General features: G+C 45.3%; 1 protein-coding gene across 5 annotated transcripts in view; it reads right to left on the bottom strand.

Annotated features, from left to right (window-relative positions):
• The window catches only part of UBAP2 (ubiquitin associated protein 2), a 1,803,012-nt gene that overhangs the window by 801,500 nt on the left and 982,296 nt on the right, over positions 1–19,216 (bottom strand). For all 5 annotated transcript variants that reach the window (XM_078674719.1, XM_078674718.1, XM_078674717.1 and 2 more), the window contains exons 15-16: positions 18,614–18,818; positions 12,887–12,926 (exon numbers count right to left, since the gene is read on the bottom strand). In XM_078674719.1, the coding sequence (XP_078530845.1) occupies positions 12,887–12,926; positions 18,614–18,818 (245 nt within the window). The remainder of the gene's footprint in view (positions 1–12,886; positions 12,927–18,613; positions 18,819–19,216) is intronic.

Raw genomic sequence — 19,216 nt, 5'->3', positions numbered from 1 at the left:
TCGTAAACCAGTGAACCAAAAAGCAAAAATCTGGGGTGGCCATGGGATTGCAGACCCCACTCTCCTAACACCACTCTCTCTGGATCAGCGCTGGCTGGCGCAGAAAACGAAAGAACTGACGTCAGCGCGCGAGGGCAGCAGCTAAGTAGCTGCCGAAACGTCATCCCGGTGACCACGACGCCAACGATGGACACGGACTCGACCAACGGCACCATTCGACACGCAGAGGTACTGCTGCTGAAAAAACTTTCCAGATCCAGTCTGACGCCTGTGGGCAATTCTAAGGTAAGGAATCTATAACTATCGTGTTTCTTAAAGATATGTATATCTCCGGAGCATCTCATCTTGATCTTTTCGCTCTAGTCTCTAAATTCTTATAAAAATTCAGTCTATTTGTAAAATTTGGTGTTGGATTTTTGGAGTGTGGTAGAGATTTCTTCCTTAATTGTTTTAGTGCTGTTTAAATGTTTTACACTTGTGCCTTGCTGTTCAGTGCCACAGATACCCAGGGGTGAGCTAAGGGTTTGACAGACAAAACCTAATGGTTCTAAAGCACAAGTTACTTACCATCGGTAACGATATATCTTTAAGAAACAGTAGTTTGTGTTAGATTCCTTACCTTAGAATATCCCCAGGCGTCAGACTGGATCCGGAAAGTTTTGCGTAGCAGTACCCTTGCGTGTCTGTAGGCGTCGTCTGCGGCTCCGCGTCTGTCGCCGGAATGACGGAGTGATTAGACGCCGCCCTGACGTCAGTTCTTATACACAGCTTTTCCGCGCCAGAAATACATAGCCATGATAAAAACCGACACTGGTGCCATGAAACTAGGGCCCTCAAAGGGAAGAACTTTAACCCTAGATATTGGTTCACAGAACGGGGAGGATGGGTGGGGTGGTAAAGAATCTAACACTAACTACTGTTTCTTACAGATATATCGTTACCGAAGGTAAGTAACTTGTGCACCTGAAACAAACAGGTTAGTGTTAGATTCCTTACCTTAGAATAGATACCCCAGCAATACCAACCCCGGTGGTGGGTCTGCAAACCAATGATCACACCAGAAAGTCCTGTAGAACAGAACGGCCGAAAAAACCATCTCTCCGGACTTGGCCGTCCAGGCAATAGTGTCTAGCGAACGTGTGCAGCGAGGCCCACGTAGCTGCCTGACAGATGTCCTGCAAGGGGACTCCCCGACCCAGGGCAGTAGTAGCCGCCGTGGCTAGAGTAGAATGGGCATGCAGCCCCACAGGAGGCTCCTTTTTAGCCAGTGAATAACCAGCCTTTATGCACAAAATGACCCATCGAGAAATGGTTCGTTTGTGCACCACCCGCCCTTCTTAGCGCCCACGTAACCAAAAAAGAGCTGGTCGTCCACCCGGAATTGGCATGTGCGGTCCAGATAGAATGAGAGGGCACATTTTGGGTCCAGACAGTGGAGCCTCTCTTCCTCTTTCGAGGGATGTGGAGGCAGAAAGAAGGTGGGCAAGGTGATGGACTGCCCGATGTGGAAGGCTGTGACTACCTTGGGCAGGAAAGAGTGACGCGTTCTCAAGACAACTTTGTCCGGATGGACAGAGAGGAAAGGAGGTCGAGAAGATAGAGCCTAGAGCTCACTCACTCTCCTGGCAGAGTTAATGTCAACCAAGAATGCAGTCTTATGAGTTATAAGATGAAGAGGGCAATTGTGAAGTGGCTCAAAAGGAGCGCACATCAAATAAGTCAGAACAAGGTTCAAGTCACACTGAGGCATCACGAAAGGAACAGGAGGAAACATGTGAGTGATGCCCTTCAAAAAGCGACTTACAACAGGGGACTTGAAAAGAGAAGGCTGATCAGGAAGCCTTAAAAAAGGCCGAAATAGCAGAGAGGTAGCCTTTGATAGTGAGCAGAGCAAGCGTATACCGATTTTGTGGAGGGACACCTTCCTGCCAGAATGACATCACAGACTTCAGGAGGCAAGTCAAATGGCCTCAACTGTCGCCGCTCAATCTCCACGCATGGAGGTGGAGACTGCACAGGTTCGGGTGGAGGACCGTTCCCTGCTGCTGCGACAGAAGGTCCTCCTGAAGAGGCAGACGAATCGGGGGATCGACTGACATGCCGAGTAGCTCGGGATACCAGTATCTTTGTGCCCAGTCCGGAGCCACAAGAATGACTTGGGCCCCGTCGCGCCTGATCTTCTTCAGCACTCTGTGCAGAAGTGGTATAGGCGGAAAGGCGTACAATGGACCGCAGCTTCACTCACGACGAAAAGTGTCTCCGAGCAAGTGCCACCATGGAAATTCCAATGCGCAGAACTGATGACATTGCGCGTTCTCTTCTGTGGCAAATAGATCTAACCAAGGCTCTCCCCACTGCTGAAAGAGACCTTGTGCCACGTCCGAGTTCAGACACCATTCGTTATACATCATGCACCGACGGCTGAGTTTGTCCGCCCTGGCGTTCAGGGAACCTGCCAGGTGTTGAACCACCAGGGAGATGCCCTGGTGTTCCAGCCATTGCCAGAGGCGCAGAGCCTTCTGACAAAGGGTCCACGACCCCACCCTGCCCTGTTTGTTGCAGTACCACATGGCGGTGGTGTTGTCCGTGAACACCTGCACTACACTTCCCGGGACAGAGGGAAGCAAGGTTTTCATTGCAAGCCGGTTCGCCCGCAGCTCCAGAAGGTTGATATGGAGCCGGGACTCCGCCGGAGACCAGAGGCCTCTGATCCCCGCCTCTCCCATGTGGCCCCCCCAACCCAGGAGGGACGCATCCGTCACAACTACATACTCCGGTTGGGGTAGGGAGAGGGATCTGGCGCTGACCCAATCGCAGTCCGTGAGCCACCACTGCAACGGTCTCGCAGTGCCCTCCGAGATCAGGACGTGGTCAGACAGGTTGCCCTGATGCTGGGCCCACTGAAACTTCAGGTCCCATTGCAGAGCCCGCATCCGCCACCTGGCGTGATGCACTAGAAGGATGCAGGAGGCCATCAGCCCCAGAAGCCGCTGCGTCAACCTGACAGACTAGGGATAAAGGCTGAACGATAAGAATCAGAGCCTGAATATCCCGAACCCGCTGTTCGGGAGGATAAACCAGAAACTGCGCCGAATCCAGAACCGCTCCGATGAAGAGGAGCTTCTGAGAGGGACACAGGTGTGACTTCGGCACATTGATGGAGAACCCCAGCAGGTGCAGGAGGTCGGCCGTAGTCTGGAGGTGGCTGACGACTGTCTGGGGTGAGCCCGCCTTCAACAACCAGTCGTCGAGATAGGGGAAGACTGACACCCCTGATCTGCGCAGATGAGCTGAGACCACCGCCATCACTTTCGTGAACACCCAAGGGGCGCTGGTAAGCCCGAAGGGGAGCACAGTAAACTGAAAGTGCTTATGGCCTGCCGTGAACCGCAGGTAATGCCGGTGGGCCGGCAGGGCGGGGATATGAAAATATGCATCCTGCAAGTCCAACGCTACCATCCAGTGTCCAGGGTCTATGCCAGCTAAGAACTGAGACAAATTCAGCATCTTGAAATTCTCCCTCCGGAGGAAGCCGTTGACGTTCCGCAGGTCCAAGATAGGGCGTAGGCCTCCTTTGCCCTTCTTGGGAACCAGAAAGTAGTGGGAGTAACAACCACACCCTACTTCTGGCCCAGGAACGCGCTCAATGGCCCCCAAGGCCAAGAGGGCCGTAACTTCCTCTTGCAGAAGTTGCAAGTGATCCCCTGACACGCGGTGGTAATGCGGTGGCAAGGCCGGAGGGGTCGCTTCGAAGGGGAGGGAGTAGCCCCTTCGGACGATTTGCAGCACCCACCTGTCCGATGTGATGGTCCGCCAGTGGAAGAGGTGATGACGAACCCTGTCCCCCACTGGCGTCAAATGGGCCTGAAAGCTCAGACTAGGAAGGCTTTGAGGCGGACTCTGCGGGGGGGCGGAGGGGGGATGTGGACTGGCCTCGCCGCTGTCCCCTGGCACCACCACGGCGGTTACCACGTCTGCCACCGCGCTGGATGGTAGTCTGCGGCCCGTGGCTGGCAGGACGTGAAGGGGCACCCCTTAATTGGCCACGAAGGGCAGAAGTTTGCTGGCACTGGCCCGACAGGCCCAAGGACTTGGCCGTAGCCCTGCAGTCCTTGAAACGCTCAAGCGCACTGTCTGCCTTGTCGCCAAAGAGGCGACGGCCATCAAACGGCATGGCATGTCCATGAGTGAGTTCTGGACATCAGCCGAAAAGTTGGCGGACCTTAGCCAGGCATGCCGGCGAACCGCCACCGTCTTGGAAATCGCCCTGCCCAGCGAGTCCGTGGTATCCAGCCCACATCGAATAGAGTACCGTGCTGCATCTCTCCCTTCTGCAAGGGCTTGAGTGAGTTTTACCCGGGCCTCCTCCGGGCAACCCGGCAGCATGTCCGCGACCGTGTCCCACAGAGAGTGGGTATAACGGACCAAAAGGCAAGCGGGGTTGACCGACCGCAACCCCAAACTAAGTAAGGAGAACAGCTTCTAAACCGAATTGCTCATTCCTTTTGGATTCCCGAACAGGTGGAGCAGTCGGGAATGCGGTCTGGGAGTTAGAGGCCTGGATAACCAGGCTCTTGGGGGTGGGCAGGGCGGTGGCGTCTGGCCATGTTCCGATCTACAGGGGCCTGTAGCGGGCCTGGACCAAGTGCCCAACAGAACGTGAGTAAGGGCCTCATTAAACGGCCGTAGAGGCCTTGAAGCGCTTGCCTGCGGTTTAAAGACCTCGGTGAGTAGGTTAGTCCTCACGGCCACGACGGGGAGCTCAAGAGCCAAGGCCTTGGCCGCCCTCGTCAACACCACGCTGTAAGCAGACCCCTCCTCCATAGCCACGGTAGGAGGGGAGACAAATCCAGTGTCGGGCAAAGTGTCCAGACCACTGGCCTCCCCTAGCTCAACTGCCCAGTCCTGACACAAATGGCACTCCTGTGCCAGAGGGTCCTCAGACCCCTCCCAATCATCCCCGCCTCCAATCTCCTCATAGTCAGGTGCAAAGGATGGGGCCGGATCAAAGAAGAATTGCTCTTCTCTCCGCGTCGAATGCGGCGTCGAGCGACACCAGTTCGATGCCAGATCCGGACCGAGGGAGGGACCGGGGACGTCGTCGTTCGGGGACGGCATTGAGGGCGACACCCTGGGAGTCGGCACCAGCGGAGGGTGATAAGCACTTGTTGCACACCGGGTGCACATCGATGCGGGTATTTAGAGTTACAAAGGGGGCATCGTTTGAACGGGCTCCGTTCCATCGACGATCGGGCCTCCGGTGTCGAAAAGGCCACGCGGCTCTCTTCGACGTCCTTCTTCGAAAGAAACTGTAACAAGTACTCGGCACCGATCGAAAGAACAATACCGACGACCCCGAAGGCCTTTTGGCCTTGTAGAAAAGTTTCCGAACTGGAGTAAAGAAAAGTACATCCGAACCCAATGGCGGAAAAAAACAATCTGAGGATGGAGAGGATGCCCATGCGCACTGTAGTCCAGGGGAGGAGCCACCTATCTCGTGATACTTCGAAGACTCTTCCAGGACAACAATGTGCAATCATCCGGACCCAAAACTAGGCGGCGATCTATGCATAAGATGTGAATTCAGCAGCCCACATGCCTCGAACAGAAGAACTAACGTCAGCGCGCGAGGGCGGCGTCTAAGTACTCCGACGAAGTCATCCCGGTGCCAACGACGCAGACAGACGCGGAGCCCCAGACTAAGCCTACCGACGCGTAGGGGTACTGCTACGCAAAACTTTCCGGATCCAGTCTGACACCTGGGGATATTCTACGGTAAGGAATCTAACACTAACCTGTTTCATCCAGATGTGTTGAAGTCTATTCAACAGTGAGGTCGCGCAACCAAACCATATAATACACGTCATTTCCCCATACTGGGCCTGAGGGAACCATCTATTTCGGAAATAAGGTAGTAAAGAATAGACGCCTGTTACCCGATAGGTTGGAGGCACTGTATTGTCCCTTTCTGGAGGAGCTCTTGTACTTTAAGAAGGAGAAGATGGTCTCGCCTGAGGAAGTGTCTGTAAAGTGGCATTCTAGGGAGGGCTCTGAAGTTCTAGGCGGTAGCCTTGGTGATCCGTTTCTAAAACCCAGTGAACTGGGAGTTAGGGACGAGTCAGTGCTTAGAGTTGGAAACTCTTTTTACAGAGGCTCCTCTGCCCTTTTCCCTGTTGAGCAAGTTACTTACCTTCAGTAACGCCATATCAGGTAGAGACTATCTAGTCACGAATTTCTACCTTTATAATTAGCCTGAGGCGTCAGACTGAATCTAGGATTTTACTTTATGAGCAGTACCCCTGCATGTCGAAATTTGGAGTCTTTCAGCCTTGTGTGGCGTCCTCTGCAATGGAAGTGATGTGCGCAGTGCCTATACAGGCGCTACCCCAGCATGAGAATGCCAATTTCTTTTCGTGGCTTCCTACCCCAAGAGCGTGGAGCCAGGAAGGACACAGACCAATGGTGTGGAAAACTATGGTCCTGAAGGGGAAAGAGCCCCGACCCTAGAAATCTGTTCACTGAGTGGGAAGGATGAGTTGGTTGGTAATAGATCATGTCTTTACCAGGTAAGGTGTTATCGAAGGTAAGGAACTTGTTTATCTGATAGAGACTTCTAGCCACAGATTCCTTACCTTAGAATAGATACCACCCAAGCATTACCTCCCCAGAGGAAGGTCTGAAAAACTGTTTCACACTACAAGGTCCTGCAGGAACGAAGGAGTAAAGGGCCCGTCCACACAGGCCTGACTGTCCAGGCAGTAAAGTAATGCTTCTAAAGTATGCAGAGAAATCCATGTTGCTGCCGGGCAGATATCCAGGATCGAAACTCTGCATGCTAACGCAGCCTTAGCTCTGGTAGAATGAGTGTGCAAACCCTAAGGGTCTTCTACCGTCTGGGCACTCTGGACTTCGCTCGGGGGATCAAGGCTGCAACTACGAAGCCTCCACGCTGCTCCTGATCTCGTCGCCCTGCCTGTCTACTGCAACGTCCGTGCCAGTGCTGCACACAATATCCTTCCAAGGCCTGTGGGCATCCAAGACACCTGAAGGAATCTCTCTTGAAGTGAAGGAGTCAGTTCCCTGCATCTGGGGGTCCCGCAACTAAGCTGACCGTTCTGCTGATCCTGTGTGCCCACGGACTCCGGAAGGCTGAGCAACACAAGTGGTGGTTCTTCACATCCCTCGAGGCCTGCGCTATCCTCTCACCAAGTTTAAGGCCAGTATCACTCGTCAGAGCCGCAGGAACCAAACCCCTGTGCATCCAGTCGACTTGCAGTTACAAACGCTTGTTGGTTCCTTTCATCAAGATCTTCGGGCCCCAAGTAGCCCCAACCTCAAGCATCTCCTGTGACCAAGAACTTCATACTCACCGCATCATTTGAATCATGGGCTTCCATCTTTGGTGAGCTGCTAAAGGTCCTCTCGCGACTCGAGCCTTTGAGGGTCATCTTTGAACTCTGCAGGCTCAATTGATTGCTCGGGACCTGCCCTGACTCCCCTGCTTGTGGTGAGTCTCCTGGACATTGCTAGTCCCGACACTGTACCTTCTTCAACTTCTAGGCTGGTTTGCAGTTGCCAAGGGTTGCTGGTGCTCCCACCTGTCACCCCTCAACTTTCGACATGGGACAGCTTGTGCACGGCTCCTGGTCTTCCAGTGTTACCTGGTCCATGCAGCTGCAGTTCCAAGGTCATCGTCCGCTCTCCTGCAACCCTCTACATCGGTGGGCATTCGTCTTCCGTGCCCCCTGGTCACTCCTGAGTGGCATAGACTCTGTCCCCTCTGCTTGCAGGTGCTTCACATCTTGAATCCTCCTTTCGGTTCCACCAGATGCTTTCACCTTCTCCAGCAGCTGCATCTTCCTAAAGTCCTCCACTGAGTTCGACAGCGGTTTTCGACGCCACTTCACACCTATGCACCCGACTTTCTTGGTGTAGGTACCCTGATTCCTGAGGTACCCACGGATGGGGTGGCTCTCCAACCTTCTGTCTTCCACTGGGTGTCTTCAGGGTCCACTGGGAAGGGACCTTTTTCTTTAAAATTGCAACCGCGACTTACCCATTGACTTAATATTGAGCCCGCGGTCTTGTTCCCACTCTGCATACATCCTCCGTGGGGTTTCTGGTTACTTCAGGTGATCTTGTAAGTGCTAGACAACTCTATAAACTCTGAGTATATCACCTGTATACAGTCATGGGAAACTAATGCACATATTTGCTACCCTATAGGTGTTCAGATTGACAAATTTTGGTGCAAAAAGACGCAAGGTGTATGGTTTACAGCTCAATCACCCGTAGAGGTATGCGAAAATGCTTTATTCTAAGAAGAAAATAGTCCAGAAATGGGACATGAGATGTATGAGTCGATGACCTTAAGAGTATACAATTATGAGACACGAAGGAGCTCTGTGTTGTTATTCTCCCACTGCGTAATATTGAATCCCTATTGGGTGCTGTAGGACATCTCTGGTTAAAAAGGAGTTACAACTGTTAGCACTTTCCCTATAAGCATTTTGAGTTGAGTTTTTGAAGCTAATCTCCTCCCTGTCTTAGCTTCATACTCGATTACTATGAAAAGCTAATGTTCACAAACAATGTACTGGTGACATCGTTTAATACTTTCCAAATGTGTGAAGTGAAATGTAACAAAACTGAATTATGTCTAATATAATTATGTATAGGGGTCCCCTGACATAGCGATGACTCCAGATATAGAATAACCAATGTTTATTTGTATTAGGCTTAATGCAAATTACCATTTTTTATGCTTAAAGGTAACCTTTTTATGATGTATATAAGGTTTGTGTGTCTTTTTATGTTGTATGTAAAAATATTTTTCTATTTTGTAACTTTGTGTTTTATGTATAATTGCTTCTAGCCCTGAAGAAGTCACAGTGGTGACGAAACGCGTTGGCTGCTAGCAATATCTTGAACACCATGCTTATCTTTGAATAAAAAGCTTTACTACATACCTGTCAAGATCTGGACTTCACTTCATTTTGGAAAGCGCTCAAGTTTTATTTATGTTAACATTATTGCATTACTGAGCAAAAAGTACAATGTATATATAATCTTCCTGGTGCGGGTCTTCTTGCTATTATTATTGGATGTGATGTTTTTCATCATAACTTAGGGGGTGTTTACGGGTCACGCCCTCGACCTATACGCACAGGCCACAGAAATACCAGATACTAGACCAAAAATAGTGGAATAGTGTGCAGGCAGTCAATAGCTCTGACCCAATTGTGTTGTGCTTTTTACTTCAGGTGGTTCCTTGGGTCCCCGGCAGGTCTACGTCTTCTGGGTATCAATTTGACTTGAGTCGTGGTTCGCATACCATTATTTTAGTATCTGGTTTGGTCTCCCCCTTGCGACCATTGTGCATTGTGCTACTTAGCTGTGTCTATTGAAAAGTACTGTGTGCATTGTTTATATCTTCGGCTAAGAGATATCCGAATGTGTTTGTGAGTATATTATAATAAATACATATTTTTATAAATATACTGTGGTTCTTTTCACTCAATCTTTACCTATAAGATTATGTTCTGGTAAAACAAGCTGCTTTACACTTTTTCCAGACTAAGCCTGAAGGCTGCTCTCCACAGCTACCACTTAGAGAGCTTTCTAAGGTTCTCTAAGACCACTAAAATCACCCATTAGGGTGTCTGGAATGGTACAAGGTGCCCACTTACGTAAGTGTGCATCACACACCAGGCCAGCTTCTCACGGCCAGGTACTCTGTCAAACTACATCTTATGATCGTACTTGCCTAAAATAGCCATGGCATTAGCTGCTATGATCAAGCGGTGCTGATGATGCCCTTTTCCAATTGTTGTTCAGTGCTCATCCTGTTCAGGAAGGCTATACTCGGATTACCTGGAGTAGAGGCCCACCACTTGGCAACCTTCATGTTATATCTGGTGCCTTGCATTTATTTTCTCTAGTCTGAGGATCACAGTGGCTGTCACTGGATTGTGTATTCATTTCAATCCCTGTTGCCATACAGGAGATATAATAGGTATAGCGTTGACAGATTTTCTAAATTGTTCTGTAAAGGCAGACTGAAACAATCCATTACATAGTTTGTTACAGAAAGTTTGAATCTTTTGGAAGCTCTTTCCATTCAATCATGAAATCTAGCTGTATCATCTGGTGCTGAGCCGTCCTTTAAAAGCAAGGTCAGTTCTACCAATGAGCCTTCATGGACATCTCATTTGTTTCAGTGTGGTCCTAAAGTTTCCTGAAGTTCCCTTTCTTCAAAATCTTAACCATTGACACATCATTCTTGGTGGTGAGGCTTTTGAACTAAAAGAATGCTACATCTTTATGACAGAACAAAGCTCCAGGACCGTTTCTATACACGGAGATAACCAAGGTGTGACAATCAAGCCATTCATACCTCATTTTATGGACTGTGGGTCTTTTCCAATGAGGTGACTCAAGATGCTCAAGTTTAGGGACTTTTGGGTTGTTCTATTCATACTGCTACTGTAAGGTTACTAAAGGGACTCTGTATCTCAAAGAAGGAAATGATTTAAGCATGTGGACCTAGAATCAATGAAACATTCTACGCTTGAGGATGCACATTTTCTAGTCTCCATAACTGAGCGGAGGTTTTATGTCTCAAAGTAGTTTACCATCTTCAGTGAAGCAGCCGGCTTAAAGAAATCATTTAAAAGTAGCTGTAGCATAAATCTCTCGGCAACTCCGACTCTAGGAGACTATGTTAAGAGGCTGAGGAGCCAAATGGGTTTTAGGTTTAACTATTTATCCAAATGTACCTTTCAGTGGAACTACAGTGAAGAGAGCCCGAAGTACAGGTCATCACACCAGTCCTAATTAAGTGCCACAGACCTTCTTAGGGCCATACAAGGCTTGAAGCTGTCAACAGTAAATACATGAAAGTCAAAACTCAATGTTTCTCTGGTTGGCATACAGAGGTATTAATAAAATTAATTCAAGTCTACCGTAAGAAATAACATTTGAGTCGACAGTGCAGCATCATATTGGGGTAACAAATGAACTAATTGACAAAGCCCCCAAGGTCCACCTACATTTTATGTAGGCCCAACTCCATTTTGGTTAATGGGGGTCGCCATCTTCTAAATCGTAGACAACAGAAGTCACCATCTTTCCAGATTCATGCATAATCATAGTCATGTCTGCCATTTAACGCAGATGCCGTCCGATGACCTTATCTTTCTGAGAACTGTGGAACTGTAAAGTCATTCGACTAATGACTGATGTAAGACCTGATTTGACAGTCTGGGTAAAATATCTACTTTTCACCATGTCAAGGTTAAATAAGAACAAATAGAAACATATAACTGAAATAGTCTAATGGACGTCGTTATATATTCAAAAGGAAAAGTCTGGGATGCATACCTTAATGTACAATCTTTTTCAGACATTCCAAAACTTATGTCAGAAAATCGAATTTCTGATAAGATTTAGTATACAAGGACTGTCCCTTGACTACTGATCAGGACCTTCGCCCAGATTATCGCACAAGATTCTGCCAGAGACAATCTCACCTACTGCCAGCACACTTCGCAGATGCTACATCTCGCCTGAGGCCGATATCGCAGAGTTCTGGAGGAAGGCCGCTACTGCAGCGTGTTTGTCCTTCACAGAGAACATTGTCTTCATGGCGCAACTGATAAAGACCACTTTTGCTGTCGCAATGTAGTATGTCTTTTCTAAAGAAACTCTCCACTGCAAGTTACTCTGCCTTGCATGCTCTCTCAGTATAGTGCATAGAAGTAAGCGTTAGGGTGTTCGATTTTAGATGACATTTTAACCATGCTAGAAATGTTGATTGTATTCTGGTTTATAATGTGCCTTCTTGCTCTTTTTTATAATATTCTGTGCAGTTGTTTTAGACGTACTGAGAAACAGATTGTTACTCTTAGTAATAAATACTTTTACAAAATTGTAAATTTGTGTTAGTGCAGTGAATGTGCGACATCATGAATAATGACATAGGTTTGTTATTGTTACCATGTTGCCCCTGATCCCTTCCCAGGAATTTCTAGCAACCCAATGGTGATACCGGTATTTTAATAATACACGGAGTAGTGTTCTGCAGGGCTACAATGCTGGTCCTTCACATTCATTGTTGGTGCATTGAACAAAGTTGACCTGCGTCCCCTGTGGGTGGGAAAGCACACCTTGTAGAGCTATGCAGAACGCTTAGTTTATGCAACTTGACATCTCCGCCAAACCTGAGGTGGGCTGTGAATACCTGTAGCAACCTGTGTATTCACTACAGTAGAACAAAGGCAGCACGTTTATCATATAAAAAAAGATGGCTTAATCTAGCCTTACCTTATGTTTGGTATGAAGCCATGCAAAAGTAGTCACACCCCCAGAAAGGATCTGGGTGCCAATGGAGTTCACCTTAAGCATTGTTACCACTTCCGATGATGAAGCATACCACCTTGTGTGGCTAATGACTCTGCAACCTTTTTTACTCAAATACTGCTGAGTAAGTCAGACAAAACGGTCAGGTTCCTTCAATATGACCGCTTCCAAACATTACCATATGGTCTGTATCCCTGTATTCTTTCATTACAGTTAAAGAGATGAGATGCCGTCGATTCAGAATTGGTTACTAGAACAATGCAATGCTACAATTCAAATGTTTGATACTGTTGTACAATTGGAACATTTACTCATTACACACAATGGAAAATAATCAATAGAAGAATGGCACACATTTACCAACATCTGATAATTAGTAAGACGTAAAAAACAGAAACAGTTAACAAGCCACACAGCCATCAGAGGTCAGATAAAACTACCAAATCAGGGTTATTTAGGGTTAATGACTAAAACATCAGAAGCAAAAGTTGGAAAGAACTCTTTTAATGAAGTGTGATATACATACTGTTAACAGCTTGTGGGGTCCGAGTACCGCTGTGTCCATTCTGCAATGTGAGAAAGAAAAAAAAAACATGACAAGGGTCCACAACATTGTTTATTCTATTTAGGTCACATAAATTAAGAAAACACCCTAACACTGTACTTCTGCACTGAGATGGTAAGGCAACTGAACAGTGAAACTCCCACATGAAATTCAACACACCACAAATTGGTAAATTATGGCAAGATGCAGGGGCAAGTTAAATTGAGTCTTTAAACTTGGAATCCTTTCCATTGCCATTTAGTTGCAGTACCTAAAGCTCTTAAAAAAGGGGCTGCAAAATCTTACCAGGAGAAATTGCACTTCCCCAATCCCTGCAGTCATTCACTCTTATGGCAAACTAAGACTAAAGTTACTTACAATTAGTCAGGTGACTGAGAAATGGAGAAGCGCTAGAAACGTGTCAGGAGTTTGTCTACAGAAGGGAATTAGACAAACTATGATATTGTATCATTCTGTTCTCTGTTAATGCAAGGAGGGAATGACCCTTGCCTACATTTAGGATCTTCAAGGTAAGACGGGCAATCACTATTTATTTGCATTATCAAACTGAATTTGTTATTTGCTGCATTCTTGAGTTGAAGTTTCTAAATTCTGCCTTAATTATTAGAGTAAAATGCCTTAACTTGGAATTGTGTGTGCGTTTGAAATCCCCTTTTATTGCTTTGAATATCCATTTTTTGACATATAGGAGTTACTTTGATCGTGCCATGAAATGTAATTTTGAGTGCTTTGACATTTTTTTTTATTTAAATAAACCAATGAATGGAATAAAACAATGTTTTACTGCAATGCAGAGTTCACATTCTTTTGCTTTACTTGCTTATATAAAGGTGAACAGAGTGGTAGCAGTATCACTTACACAGTTGTGGGAACACGTGGAGTTGAGAAACAAGTCATAGGCACACTTATTTTCTCCAGTGAAGAATTGAAGGAGCAAAGAACTCACTAATATACTGCACTGCTGGACCAGTAAGACCCAGAAATGGTCAGGCTGGTAGTTAGTCTGAGAAAAAGCTACGCAAAAACCAATGCATCCTAAACAGGCATCTATACAGTGGTTCAGCCAAAAGTCGGTCTTCTCGGTTTTCAGATATGTAGTGTATTGATTTGTTTTTATATATCTACGTTATTTCTTATTAACATAGACTAACATGCAGGAAATGCCCAGGTAAGCCTTGCCAGTGCTTCAAATGGCCAGGTACTGTCCAATACTGGGTATCTGCATGTCTTTCAATTAAAGGGATAGAACCTGCACCTGTAAGAACTGCTCATACATTTAATGGAAGAGTACAAACACTTCTCAGGAAGTGTTTGTACCTACAAATCTGCAATTCCATTTAAAGCACAGTAGCCTGCCATTTATCGCAGCCTTATTAGTATAGGTTTTAAGGATCTTACATATAGCACAAGCGTCTGCTTATTGTCGGAGGAGTGACTTTGAAACACGCAGTGTAAAACAAAAGGGAAACACCAAAACACGAGTCACGTAACTAATCTCTAAGAGTTACCAAGACACACATGCCAGGCAATGTTACGATATATAGCAAATCAAACTTCTCCTAATTATACTGGATCAAGACAAAAGGAGTCAGCAGCCTAAGACTTTCAGCCGTCAATCACATGGATAACACCATTATTCTTGTAGCCCTTAAAATAGCACAAAACACTTATCAGAAATGCACTAATTAGTGATACGCTATACTGTGAAAGCAAATTAAGATGCTGTATTTAAGAAGGCAATATCGCACATACTTGAAAAACTAAGAGGAAAAACCTGACTAACCCACTATATTTAAGCCATCCTTCTAAACCGGAGGTTCTTAAGCCCTCATGAGTCACGGTAGGCTTGGGCTCATGACTGCATGGAGCAGTCATGCCGGTGCCGCTCTCCCCAAGTTGCAAGGTCTTTTTCTGAGATACAGTCTTTACTGCACTTTTTTTTTTTTTTAAACAATTGGCTTCACATTGGTTAGTGCCTTTCAGACGGTCTTCGGAGTTATTTCTTCTTTCATACACTCTGTTCTTCGAAGCAGTTTTGGAGGCTTATTGCTTGTTCTGTTCCTGGTTGGTTTTATTTTACCTGCTCTGCAATGGATATTCCATCACGCACCCAGATGGGCCTGGCATTGCCACATGTGCTACTGTGTCCTGAGAGGAATGATGTAGTCTTTTGGTGTACCCTTGCTTCAAGAACTAAATGACAACTGGTCCTTTCAGCCTGTATTCCGCTTTTAGCTGTACACTTTCCAGTGTGTCCTGGATATAGGCTTGGAAATGCAACTGGTCAATCTAAAGAACATAAAACTGCTGGTGGGTCCCTTAAAAACTCACAGGCACAGATGTGAATGCTGTTGATTCAAAATGCCTATTATGAGCCTTGCTGGGATGCTACAGCTCTTGCTGTTCTGGTTCATCCTCTGAAGATGCACTACTGGCCGCCACACCTTCAGCAGCAGCTGAGGGGATTGCAGTTGAACATGTTTGCTCCTTGGAATTGATGAGGGGTGCCAACAGAAACAGTCTGTGGTAGCTGGGAACAGCAATATTTCGGCTACTCCTTGAAACATTTAAACAATCTGCACGTTTTTTGTTTTTTTTAATTCGTCCAGGTTTTTACTCACTAAATTGCAGTTTATATTCACATTTTTCTATTGACTTTTAGTACAATTTGACTTTCTCTATGCTTTTATTATTAAAGAGCACAACACATTTATGATTTCAGGTTTTAATACATGATTAAATCTATATTTTTAGCATGATTTTTATGGAAGATAATAAGTCACCTTACGTCCAAGGAGTGGTTGTTGTGGTCACATTTGGCCAGGGCAAGAATTCCATCAATTTCCATACTCACATTTAAATATGTCATCTCTCTTGACTGTTGGCACTTGATATACATTTGCTTGCATGTCTGTATGAGATAAAATTCCCTGAAATGACTTTGCTAACGTTTACGCTTCTTTGTAGGCATAATATCAGAGCCTTGAACATTCTGTATAAGTTCATTGCACTAATGTCTTTTGTTATTGTCTGCTCAGCGACTGCTCTGTAAGGGTAGAATCAATTATGGAGGACTGGCGGGGGCTTCAGCATTCCACATGGGTGAAGTTTATTATATAAACAACATCACTCCTTTGTTTAATTAGAGGAGCATTTCACTGACACTGGTGAGGTCGCCCCATGCCAGAATTGCAGTCCAGCTGAATCCTGTTTACCGCCTGAGAAGGATGGTGCCCAGCTCTAGACGAAGAGGCTCCCAGATTAAATATTCCCACAGGTAACTGGGTACTTAGATCACCCTCAGGGATTCTGGCAGAGTTGCCCACCATAGGCACACTAGGGCAGGGAGTGCTAGGTAAGAGCATATAATCTATGTAACAGCACACAGCTTGAACTGTTCATTTTCTTTACCATTTTTGTGATGCTGATTACTCTTATTTCCTTCTATTAATAATTGCAGTACACAATTTGTACAAGACTCTTATTGCTTCAGTAAATATTTGAAATGTGAGAATTTGAGTTTCCCTTCGTGCATGCACGAATTACCAAACGAAAGGGTTTTAGATCTGTTTCTATGATTTTCTTGGAGAGTCAGGGTTGTCATGTTCAGAGGTTGCACATACCACCTGTTGCCTTGCTAGGTTAAGGCTACAGAAGGTGCATTGTGAGCTAGCCAGGACTAAGGCCAACATATTCTGATGGTGTGTGTGGATTCAGTCTAGCACAGTTTTTGATGTCTATGTTGTCCAAAAATGCACAGTTTTACTGGGAAAGAATGAACCGGACAATAGGGGCGTCCGGCAGCTCTCAGTTGGTATTGATGCCTGTACCGAAGGACCAGACTGTCCAAGAAGTAGCACTTCGTATACATGTGGAGGGATGTCCATGTGGCAGCTCCAAGATGTCTAGGACAGGTACCCACACAGCTTTGGCAGCATTGGTGGATTGAGTTCACAAGCCCTCAGAGTTGTTTGTTCCCAAATTGGTAGCATATGGTTTGTTCACCAATTGGTAGCAGATTTGTAAGAAAAGTACTATCTATTAGGTGGTGTTCTATTTTGGTACAGCCTTGCCATTTTTCATTCTGCTTGAGGCGACAACATAAATGTTTTACTGAGTTCAGTCAAATACATGACAGAGTAAACAGACCAGCTGTTCCCGAACGTGCACTGCACAACCTCTCTACCCTTATGTACGAATTTCACTGGGAGGTAAGTTTCCATTTTTACACATCACAAATCATCTGTGATATTGCAGAACTGTAATAAGGTTTATTGCACATCTCTGATGGAGTAAGAAGGAAATTGCGTAGCACAACACCTTGAAATATTGTTTCTTCACCCACTTGGTGTACTGTTCATTAGTACAAGGCTGGCCTGTATTCTCTCTTTGCACCACACTTTTCAGACCAAGTAGTATCTAAAGTAAATGCCTTTGATCTTAGTATTCATTCAGGATCAGAGTCCAAAGAAGGGAATGAGAACCATTTGAAAAAAAATATTTTTGTCATATATCTAAATATCAAGGATATTAATGGGATGAGAATTGCAAGCAAAAGTCAATGGCATAGGTACTAATTTTGAGTCCCTCCATTTTGAGTAGGGAGGTCTGCCACGAGAAACAGTACTTCAACATCAATATTTACAAGAGCACAGTATGGTGGTCTCTGCTTCATACATTGGAAATGAGCCCATAATGCCTCTGCATACAGGGGAACAATGAGCTCAAAGTTACTTCCGCTATTTTTGTGTCCTAGCCGATTATGAAGCAGCAACTAAGTTGTGAGGCCCTAGATGTTTCTGCAGGCTGTGAATACTCAAAATGTACTGAAATAGTCCTACTTACGAGAAAGTTTTTAACCAGGTCAATTGATAGTCAATTCAGTGAAGTACTGCTGCTCAGCAGTCAGAGAAAGGCAAGCATGTTATTACTTTTTAGACTTTTAGGCACATGAGGGAAAATTAAACAGTTACAGTATGATGTTTATCTGACAAAAACCCTCACAAAATAATGCTCACACAAGAAAAAAACTAAAGGATGTCAAATGGTGTTATTTTTCAATTAAAAAAAAGACCATACAGAATCTTTAGTCTGCTTTCTCAATGACACCAGTAGTATAAGTATAATCTTGTACATTTTTAATAAAGAAATAACATTTAGCTTGATCTTTATCTCGGCATGCATATTAAGGCATAATATTTCTCATATAGTGTTACGAGGTCAATGAACATAGACAAAGCTAACCAGTATGCATGAATATCAGTTAAGATCCTATTATGAAGGTCAGAGTATTATTTTTTTCTCCTAGGAAACCCCCCCCCCATCCTGCATCTCTTCTGGATCTACATCTATTGAGGTGACAGAACATCTTAATGCCAGCATGACATTTTGAGCACAATGCTTTTCCATACGACGTTGAAGCTTTTTAAGTTTAGTGTCAATATTTGTAAAGTATGCACAGTTCAGTGCTTTTTCGTTGTGTAATGTCATGTTCCATTTATGATGTGATGATCGGCATGGGAATAGTTTGTTTTATAAGAATTTATTCCATAGACCCAAAATACTTTTGTCTCAAATGATCAATGAAAAAATGAAAAAGATATGTTAAACCTGTAGTTTGTAGCCATGAGAACAGAATCAGTAGCTGCTGAACTGGATATCAACAACATCAACGTATGGTCTACTTACAGTGACAGGTGAAGAGTCAGTTGGAGGCATAGGACTTTGGTATGCTATCCTGTTGTGTACAGGTGTCTGTTCATAATTGGAGGAGGAAGATGTTGTTACTGGACTGGTACTCTGGGATGAGCTGGTTAGGCTGGAGGATGTAATAACTGATGCGGTAAAGGAAGACTCCTGAGCTGTGATGGATACTGCTATATTTATCGAATCGCTGAAATTGGAAACAAAATATTAATGTACAACTGCTGCAGAATGAGGAAATTGATTTAATTAGGGGAGCAATAAATTACATTTCTGAACTAATTTCAGGTGAAAACTGGTCCCAAATTCACAACTATCCTGACACAACTGCATCAATGTGTAGCCTAGGAGGTTTTGCTGAGACGGTCTACTTTTAGTCTATGCTAGCATGCATACAAGACATATATACATTCAAAGTGACGGCAGTTCATATTGATATCCCAAAGTTGCACTTTCTATTTTCGATATATATGTACCTTGGAATTTTCACTAAAATCATAAATGCTAGAGTAATCTCTGCAGCGTTTAGCAGAACACCTTTTTACATACTTTTTTCCCCACTGAAAGCAACATAATCAGAGTCACTGT

Source organism: Lissotriton helveticus, chromosome 2_1, assembly GCF_964261635.1.
Source record: "Lissotriton helveticus chromosome 2_1, aLisHel1.1, whole genome shotgun sequence".
NCBI classification, from domain to species: domain Eukaryota; kingdom Metazoa; phylum Chordata; class Amphibia; order Caudata; family Salamandridae; genus Lissotriton; species Lissotriton helveticus.
The sequence above is the reverse complement of the archived record's forward strand: the minus strand, read 5'-3'. Positions and strand labels throughout refer to the sequence as shown.